This window comes from Aplysia californica, unplaced genomic scaffold, assembly GCF_000002075.1.
Source record: "Aplysia californica isolate F4 #8 unplaced genomic scaffold, AplCal3.0 scaffold02028, whole genome shotgun sequence".
NCBI lineage: Eukaryota > Metazoa > Mollusca > Gastropoda > Aplysiida > Aplysiidae > Aplysia > Aplysia californica.
Window position 1 is genome coordinate 1 of NW_004799298.1, and position 10,358 is coordinate 10,358.

The 10,358-nt window shown below is 38.1% G+C and overlaps 2 protein-coding genes across 2 annotated transcripts; both read right to left on the reverse strand.

The window, feature by feature from the left end:
• Positions 1 to 1,965: 1,965 nt before the first annotated feature.
• LOC101853911 (serine/threonine-protein kinase ppk34-like) lies at positions 1,966 to 3,570 on the reverse strand (the record flags this gene model as incomplete). Its single annotated transcript, XM_005113347.3, has 3 exons — positions 2,968 to 3,570; positions 2,549 to 2,661; positions 1,966 to 2,072 (listed from the first exon to the last, which is right to left on the reverse strand). Coding segments are annotated over exons 1-3 (823 nt in total), but the record flags the coding sequence as incomplete, so codon positions are not given.
• Positions 3,571 to 8,726: 5,156 nt separating this feature from the next.
• LOC101854144 (serine/threonine-protein kinase ppk34-like) lies at positions 8,727 to 10,358 on the reverse strand. The gene is made up of 3 exons (XM_035973729.1): positions 9,756 to 10,358; positions 9,316 to 9,428; positions 8,727 to 8,841 (listed from the first exon to the last, which is right to left on the reverse strand). Exons 1-3 carry the CDS (start codon positions 10,356 to 10,358, stop codon positions 8,727 to 8,729), a joined length of 831 nt encoding a protein of 276 aa, XP_035829622.1.

A 10,358-nucleotide genomic window follows, 5' to 3' on the forward strand; every position in this document is an offset into this window, starting at 1 on the left:
TCTGATCCGCTCTCAGTTTCAGTAATGAGTTTTTCGGGCACTTCCCAAGTCAATTAGACAGATATAATATCAGTCCCGACAGATCAGATAATCTCTTTTTGTTCGATGCGAGTTTACGCATACAAAATGAAGCGGCTAAGATAAAGATGATAGATCTGTAGTGGAAAAGAAGACACGATTAAGGGTTTTAAAAAATTCTCAGTAAATGAAAAGGATTCAAAGAGAATGGAATGTAGAATAATATTATGGAAGAAGTGTGGGCGGAAGGGGGGTGGTGGAAAGGTGCCCTATGGGGAATGTAGGGGGTTGATGGGATGAGAGGGGAGGGGGGGAGGGCAAAGAGAGGAGTTTGCAGGAGCCAGGGGTTCTGTTCATGTAGGAAGTAACGCCCTTTACAAGACATTTTAACTGTGGATTTACTGAAAATGAAGCCGTTTATCTCCTGCGCGATTTCAGATGTTTCCAAAATGGTCTTGATTCTGGATATACAGCAAACAAACAAAAAAAACACATATACAGACACACATACGTACTGGCTGTGTCGCATAAAATACTAGATTTACTCTAAGAACATTCTGTAAATGCTCAGCAGTATGACCACGAACAAGGCTGCTACATTTTGAATCAAACAAAGAAATCGAAAGACCTGTAGTAAACCCTCCAGCCCAAAGCTTAAACAGCTCAATGTAGTCTCTTTACTTTTATTTAGAAGGCATGTCTTCTTTATTTTTTAAATTATTTATTGTTGTTATAAAAGTAACAATAAGCTGAAAGGATCAAGAAAATGAGGGCAAATTTGTAAAATTGGAAATTGAAAAAGGAGAGTAGTGTGTGAAAAGAGTTGAAGCACTTGTTGCATTCTCAGTATTTAGGGTTATATTTCGCAGAGGGCAAATGGGGAACAATGTTTATTTTCATAGGTGCATTTCTACATTTTTAATTTGTCCACATTGCTACAGTTTTCTTCATCACAGAACTCGTCTTTTCCCTCTCAGTTTTCACGGGCTTGGGACCGTCACAGAGTACACAGTACACTGAGGCCTGATTAAAAAGACGGCGCTACCGAGCGCTCACATCTGGGGGAGTTAGTGTTAGTTAATTAGTGTTAGTTAATTAGTGGTGAGAGTTGGTTGGTTAGTGATTAGTGTTAGTTAATTAGATGGTTGAAAGTGGTTAATGGTAGTAATTTAGAGGCTAATTTTGGTTTGTCAGCGGTAAATGAAAGTTCTTTAATTGTTGGTACTGATTAGTTAGTAGTGGGCGCAGGTTTGTCAGTGGTTGATGGAGACAGCTAATGTTTTACAACTTGAGTTTGTTAAATAAGGTGTAATAATGGTTAGCTAGTGTTTTAGAATTGGTCAGCCGGTATTTCATAGTTAGCGTTATTCAGTTATGGTTTTATAGTTATTGCTGATTAGTTAATATTGTTATGTCAAGGTTAGTGTTCATAACTTACGCTCTTTTCTGAATAACGTTTTAGTCTTTTTAAAATTAAATTTTGTAATATTTAATTTACAACTTGAGTTTGTTAGATAAGGTGTAATGATTGTTTGTCTGTGTTTTAGAATTGGTTAGTTGGGCTTTCATAGTTAGCTTTATCCAGTTAATGTTGTATAATTATTCTTGATCAGTTAATATGTTACAGTTAGTTTTGATTACTTAGTGTTCTTTTCCTAATTCGTTTTTAAAGTTTATTTTAATATACCTAGTGTTAATTAAAAATTTAAAATAGTTAGTGTTCTGTTAATCTTTTAAAAATAATGTTATTGCTATTAATGGTACCAAAACTGTAATCAAAATGAAGTTAGCAAGATTTAAAAGAGCTCTTTGTTGGGTCGTGCTATAACTGTTAGTAAGAAAGAAAACGTTGTATTAAGTTAGTTATTAGAAAGAAAAATTAGTATCAAATTAGTTAGTAGAAAGGAAAAAAGTTGCGACTACCATAGGTCCGTGTTTCTTACAAACCCTCCATAATTGCCCTGAGCTTCTCACGAGTAGACAAGAACTCCAAGAGGCCGGGAACAGACAGTCGCTTCTGAGGATCTCTGCGCAAAAGTCCTTTCAGAACTTTTCTGTAGAGGAAAACAAAATACTAATTGAAGTTAGAAAACTTTTAACAAATTAAATATTAGTAAAAAGAAATGATAACATGCGTTTAAAATGCTTCAAAGTTTAAACATAACATGATGTATAACTGGATTCCAAGCGATGCAAGAAGTTAATAGTTAGATAAAACAGTTAATTAAAGAGGAAATCTCCAGTTCTATTTATAGCATCTAAGATGAGATGTGTCATAAAAGAAGTAGTAAACAAAAAAAAAACTCAAGTTATATGAAAAATGCTGTCAAAGATGCAAATATGTTTTAGTTTATTTATGCCCCGTATCAACACAGAACTGAATCAACGGTTAAATGCAATATACACTTTCACACAAAAGCATACAACGAAAACGTCTATGTGGGTAGCCATTCTACTGCGTCCTAATATATAATACAATTCACTAAAATATGACACTAGCAGAGGAAACAATATATTATAGCTGTCTTACCTGTACATTGTGGGCAGAGAAGAATTCCTCACAACGTCCAGTAGATCCAGGTCTGCTGGTTTGAGTTTGAAAACCAGTGACCACAACGTGGCTCCCAGTGCGTATGCGTCCATCTGAAAAAAAATAAAACAAATGACGGGAAAATTAGACATCGGAATCACGTTACATTAATATCAAACATCATAACAATTGAGGCAATAGATAACGATATGATGCTACAAGAGACACATATCGTGTGTAATAAAACAATGTCACGTTAACAACAGTGAATACGACAAAAAGGGGAAAGAATAGGGATAGAAGTCACATTTCTTTGATAGAACAAAAAATACAAACACTTTCTGTGTGCTACACACAACATTTCGAAATGCACAAACAAATCAAGATGGAAAATTAAATGTAAAAAGAGAAAGACTTACCAGAAAAGGGTCAAATTTGCCGCCAAGGAAAAACTCAGGTCCAAGGTATCCCAGAGTTCCTCTCCAGCGACTCACGGTGTTTTTTTCATCAGGTAAGAACAAAGAACAACCAAAGTCTCCGAGGATCGCGTTGTCGGAGGCGTCTAGGAAGATGTTGGCTGGTTTAACGTCCCCGTGTACACAGCGCTGGTCGTGGAGATATCTCAGGGCACAGGCGGTTTGCACGAAAACCCGTTCCACTTGGTCCCGTTGGAGCGACTGACGCAATCCATCCAAAGATCCCTGAGAACATAGAGGCATACAGATAGCCAGGAAGCTGTCACACGTGACCACCCAGTCCATTTTCATGAGGTGCGGGTGCTGAACGTTATGCATGACGGTCAACTCCTCGGTGCTGTCCTTGAAACCTCGATGTCGTCCTTTACTGTCCAGGTAAGGGATCTTCTTGATTGCCTTACGAATGGAGTCGTCGTTCTTCATAGAAGCTTCCAGAACTTGCGAATTCTTGTTCTTGGCAAGGACACGCACAAACTTCATGTTGACTTTCTCTAGAAAGTCTCCATCGCGAATGAAGGTGACATCGGGAAACGTGAGAGTAGCCATGCTAGATATCTGCCGACTTGTCGAGAAATTCTCTAGAGGAAAATACAAGACGTATCCAACCTGTCACTGCGAGAGCGATATGCTGAACTGAAGGAATTTCCAGACCCCTTCACTTTTACAGTGGAGTCAAGCGTCCCCCTAAAGAGGGGTATTTGTCTTCAAAAAAACCGACACCGATTGTCGGCCCTTGCTTTGACACGGCTTCCATTGTTCACATCACAGACGCCGGCCGCATTGACCATCAGACATCAAAGGGCGGTCACCCAACAATGACCATCAGACATCAAAGGGCAGTCACCCAACAATGACCATCAGACATAAAAGGGCGGTCACCCAACAATGACCATCAGACATAAAAGGGCGGTCATCCATCACAGACCAGCAGACATCAAAGGGCGGCTTCCCCAAAGAAGGTCGACACACACTGACCAGCCACTCCCACAAGCTCACAGATGATGTACAAAATGCTACAGAGTTAAAGAAAACGCTTCTCATGTTTTACTGCAAACGATTTGTCGTAAAAAAAGAATAATTATTTTGACAAATTTGAAAACGTATGAAGAAGCAACCGTTTTTTCAACAAAGTAAATTTCTCTCAGTCTTGGCTTTCTTTTCATGTTTTAAAAAAAAATTGTTTGTTTTTTTTGTTTTTTTAATTGGTACTCATGGAAACAGTAATATGTAAACACTGTAGTCAAAATTATAATGAGTTACACAGCTCTGTACGGGTGAATAGGTTGAGAATACTATGCTCCTCCATAATTATTTGTTACTAGTGTATTTTCCTTTTTTATCAGTTTTGGTTTATTTTTTTAAAGAAAATATTTTTTTGTATGGTGGGGGGGTAAGGGGGGTTGTTGTCATACACCTTAACAACGATTGTTGGCCTCCATTGTCTACATCACAGACTCCGCCGCTATGACCAGTAGGCATCAAAGGGCAGTCACCCAGTACAGACCAGTAGATATCAAAAGGCGGTCATCCAACACTGACCATCAGAAATCAAAGGGCGGTCATTTGTCTGCGACCACCTGACAGCAAAGAGCGGTCACCCAATTGTGACCAGTAGACATCAAAGGGAAGTCACACAATCACAACTACCAGACACCAAAGGGCGGTCACCCAGCCGTGACTAGCACACGTCAAAGAGCGGCTTTCCCAAAGAAGACGGACACACAGTGACCAGCCTTTCTCACCTGCTTCTTGGCCGGAATGGATGCTGAAGCAAGTACGGGAACCAAAGTGTTATAGTATTTTGTGGTAAATGAGGCGTCTTGACAATGTTTTAAATAAACAAACCCTTAATATAAGCAAACGTACTGATGTTTGTAAAATGACGTTAGTAAACTTCAATGAAGGCTGAAAGTTGGATAGCGTAATTAATACTATATTATAAAGATAACATGTTATATTTTGTTAAGTAAATAAAAACAGAAAATAAAAGTTTGTGACTATTATCTATTGTCGGCCCTTGTTTTGGCACGGCTTTCATTGTCTACACTAGAGGCATCACCACAATGACCACAGACATCAAAGGGTGGTTACCAAACTACGACAAGCAGAGATCAAAGGGCGGCTTCCCCAAAGAAGGCGGACACACCCTGACCAGCCACTCTCACAAGCTCACATATTATTATGTTGTACAAAATGCAACATAGTTAAAGAAACCTCTTATCGTTTTATTTTCCTATAAACAATTTATTGCAGAAAAAAATTATTTTAACAAATTTGAAAAAGCTCATTGGAGCAACATGTGAGCGGGACCCCTCTGTAACTTCTGTGTCACAAAGTCATTTACTTGCTTTCATTTTTTGTATTTTTCTTAATCGGTTCTTTTACCTAACTAGAAAACAATATGTTAACATGGTATTATTGGGTTGACACTATTATGTGGTTCTATTAATTGTTACCACCGTATTATCTAAGGATTTATTTTTTGTCTTCAAAAACATCAACAAAGATTCACGACCCTTTCTTTTCCCTGGCTTCCATTGTCTACATCAAAGACTACGCTGCAATGGCCAGAAGGAAACAAAGAGCGGCCACCCAACAGTGACCAGTAGACATCAAAGGCTTGTTCTCCCAAAGAAGACCGACACACAGTGACCAGCCTTTCTCACTTGTTTCTTCGCCGGAATAGATGCTGAAGGAAGATCGGAAACGGAACTATTATTATGTTTAGTAGTAAATAAAGCGTCGTGATTACATATTCGTTAGAGAAGCCTACCCCCACCCCCCACCCCCCAAACCCACTCGAAAGGCAATAAAAAATTAAAGAGTAGAAATACATTTATTAAAATTTCATTTTTCAAATCACAAATTCATAAACATTGCAAAAGTAACTAGATCTACTTCGTTGGCACAAACAGCTCATGTCACTTTTCCTTTAACGACACCTTTTGAAAACAGTCAAATAGAATACAAGTGGCTACAAACGTGGAAGAGGAAGGCCGTCATATCTTAAGAATAGATGCCGAAACAAGTACGGGAACCAAAGTAGTATAGTATCTTGTAGTAAAATGTGACAATGATTTAATTAAATAAATCCTTTTTTAGATGTTGATACAGCAACAAAACCAGAAAAGAAGAAGAAAATAAATCAAAACCAAAGCATTATTGGAAGAGAACAAGAATCACGAAAAGAGACCAACGATGATGTCTCTGTAAAGACAAACACACATTGAAAAGGAAAAAGTTTGTTTGACAATCCAGATTGTTTGTTATTTAACACATGTCATTAACGTTTGTAAAAGTATTGGGCGAAACAGCTCGTGTACCTTACAAGTGGCTACAAACGGGGGAGAGAACGGCCTTCATATCTTAAGCCACGCCTTTTATTCACCCATTGTAAGATCCCAAGACGAGTGACTAAACTGAGAGTGTTATGATTGGCCATTGTTTGGGTTCTCTGGCCTTCGACAAAGAAATGTTTACTGTGTTCATCTTTCTTTGATGATCCTTGTTTTCTTATCGCTCTCGGGTTAATGGGGAGACTGACCAAGTTGTTTCAATTTTTAAAAACATTCATTCAATTGTCAAAAAGGGGTGAAGGATGGGAGGGGGTTGGAGTAAGGAAGGATAGAGAACGGATGTGTGTGTGTGGGGGGGGGGGGGGTGGAATGGTGCAGTGTGGGGAAATGAGAGGTGTCGAGGGGAGACAGGCGACTGAACTGAGAGTGTTGGGATTGGTCATTGCTAGATTGGGGGGGGGGGGTAGTTTGGTTTGGTTTGTTTTTTTTGCTTTTATGTGTTTGTTGATTTTAATTTTATTTTAATTTTTTTTTGCTTTTCATTTATTTATTTTTTAATTCAATTTAATTTTTTTATTTTTTTATGAATTTTTTTTCCTAGGGGGGGGAGGGGAAAGGGGGGATTAAGGGTTTTAAAAAATTCTCAGTAAATAAAAAGGATTCAAAGAGAAAGGAATGTAGAATAATATTATAGAAGAAGTGTGGGCGGAGAGGTTATGGTGGAAAGATGCCCTATGGGGAAATGTAGGGGTTTGATGGGATGAGAGGGGAGGGGGGGAGGGCAAAGAGAGGAGTTTGCAGGAGCCAGGGGTTCTGTTCATGTAGGAAGTAACGCCCTTTACAAGACATTTTAACTGTGGAGTTACTGAAAATGACGCCGTTTATCTCTTGTGCGATTTCAGACGTTTCCAAAATGGTCTTGATTCTGGATATACAGCAAACAAAAAACAAACACACATACAGACACACATACGTACTGGCTGTGTCGCATAAAATACTAGATTTACTCTAAGAACATTCTGTAAATGCTCAGCAATATGACACACGAACAAGGCTGCTACATTTTGAATCAAACAAAGAAATCGAAAGACCTGTTGTAAACCCTCCAGCCCAAAGCTTAAACAGCTCAATGTAGTCTCTTTACTTTTATTTAGAAGGCATGTCTTCTTTATTCTTTAAATTATTTATTGTTGTTATAAAAGTAACAATAAGCTGAAAGGATCAAGAAAATGAGGGCAAATTTGTAAAATTGGAAATTGAAAAAGGAGAGTAGTGTGTGAAAAGAGTTGAAGCACTTCTTGCATTCTCAGTATTTAGGGTTGTATTTTGCACAGGGGAAAGGGGGAACAATGTTTATTTTCATAGGTGCATTTCTACATTTTTAATTTGTCCACATTGCTACAGTTCTCTTCATCTCGGAACTCGTCTTTTCCCTCTCAGTTTTCACGGGCTTGGGACCGTCACAGAGTACACAGTACACTGAGGCCTGATTAAAAAGACGGCGCTACCGAGCGCTCACGTCTGGGGGGTTAGTGGTAGTTAATTAGTGTTAGTTAATTAGTGGTTAGAGTTGGTTGGTTAGTGATTAGTGTTAGTTAATTAGATGGTTGAAAGTGGTTAATGGTAGTAATTTAGAGGCTAATTTTGGTTTGTCAGCGGTTAATAAAAGTTCTTTAATTGTTGGTACTGATTAGTTAGTAGTGGGCGCAGGTTTGTCAGTGGGTGATGGAGACAGCTAATGTTTTACAACTTGAGTTTGTTAAATAAGGTGTAATGATGGTTAGCTAGTGTTTTAGAATTGGTCAGCCGGTATTTCATAGTTAGCGTTATTCAGTGATGGTTTTATAGTTTTTGCTGATTAGTTAATATTGTTATGTCAAGGTTAGTGATCATAACTTAAGCTCTTTTCTAAATAACTTTTTAGTCTTTTTAAAAATTAAATGTAGTGATATTTAATTTACAACTTGAGTTTGTTAGATAAGGTGTAATGATGGTTAGTTCGTGTTTTAGAATTGGTTAGTTGGGCTTTCATAGTTAGCGTTGCCCAGTTAATGTTGTATAATTATTCTTGATCAGTTAATATGTTACAGTTAGTTTTGATTACTTAGTGTTCTTTTCCTAATTCGTTTTTAAAGTTTATTTAAATTAATATACCTAGTGTTAGGTGTGTTTTTTTAATAGTTAGTGTTCTAGTTAATCTTTTAAAAATATGTTATTGCTATTAATGGTACCAAAACTGTAATCAAAATGAAGTTAGCAAGATTTAAAAGAGCTCTGTGTTGGGTCGTGCTATAACTGTTAGTAAGAAAGAAAACTTTGTATTAAGTTAGTTATTAGAAAGAAAAATTAGTATCAAATTAGTTAGTAGAAAGGAAAAAAGTTGCGACTACCAAAGGTCCGTGTTTCTCACAAACCCTCCATAATTGCCCTGAGCTTCTCACGAGTAGACAAGAACTCCAAGAGGCCGGGAACAGACAGACGCATCTGAGGATCTCTGCGCAAAAGTCCTTTCAGAACTTTTCTGTAGAGGAAAACAAAATACAAATTGAAGTTAGAAAACTTTTAACAAATTAAATATTAGTAAAAAGAAATGATAACATGCGTTTAAAATGCTTTAAAGATTAAACATAACATGATGTATAACTGGATGCCAAGCGATGCTAGATGGTAATAGTTAGATAGAACAGTTAATTAAAGAGGAAATCTCAAGTTCTATTTATGGCATCTAAGATGAGATGTGCCACGGAAGAAGTAAGAAAAAAAAGCCTCCTGTTGTAAAAAAAATGCTGTCAAAGATATAAAAATGTTTTGTTTATTTATGCCCCGTATCCACACAGAACTTAATCAACGTTTCAATACAATTTATACCTTCACACCTAAGCATACAAAAAAAACGTCTATGGTGGTAACCATTCTATTGCGTCCTGATATATAATACAATTTAGTAAAATATGACTCTAGCCGAGGAAACAACATAATATTACAGATGTCTTACCTGTACATTTCGGGCATAGAAGAATTCCTCACAACGTCCAGTAGATCCAGGTCTGCTGGTCTGAGTCTGAAAACCAGTGACCACAGCGTGGCTCCCAGTGCGTATGCGTCCATCTGGAAAAAAAAGAAAACAAATGACCGGAACATTAGACATCGGAATCACGTTACGTTAATATCAAACATCATAAAAATTGAAGCGATTGATAACGATATGATGCTACAAATAATATAGATAGATTGTGTAACAAAAGTGATGACACCCTAATAACGATGAATTAGACAAAAGGGTGAAAGCGTAGACATAAAAGTAATGATATTTCTTTGACAGAATAAACACAAACAGCAGATAACTTTCTGTGTGCTACAAACTTACGTCTAACCTGTGTAATGACCACAACAAATCAAGGCGGAAATGTAAAAAAAAAAAGAAGAAAAACTTACCAGAAAAGGGTCGAATTTGCAACCAAGGAAACACTCAGGTCCAAGGTATCCCAGAGTTCCTCTCCAGCGACTGACGGTGTTTTTTCTATCAGGTAAGATCCGAGAACAACCAAAGTCTCCTAGGATGGCGTTGTCGGAGGCGTCTAGGAAGATATTGTCTGGCTTCACGTCCCCGTGTACACAGCGCTGGTCGTGGAGATATCTCAGGGCACAGGCGGTTTGCACGAAAACTCGTTCCACTTGGTCCCGTTGGAGCGACTGACGCAATCCATCCAAAGATCCCTGAGAACACAGAGGCATACAGATAGCCAGGAAGCTGTCACACTTGACCACCCAGTCCATCTTCATGAGGTGCGGGTGCTGAACGTTGTGCATGATGGTCAACTCCTCGGTGCTGTCCTTGAGACCTCTATGTCGTCCCTTATGGTCCAGGTAAGGGATCTTCTTGATTGCCTTACGAATGGAGTCGTCGTTCTTCATGGAAGCTTCCAAAACTAGCGAATTCTTCTTCTTGGCAAGGACACGCACAAACTTCAAGTTGAAATTGTCCAGAAAGTCTCCATCATGAATGACGGTGACATCGGGAAACGTGAGAGTAGCCAT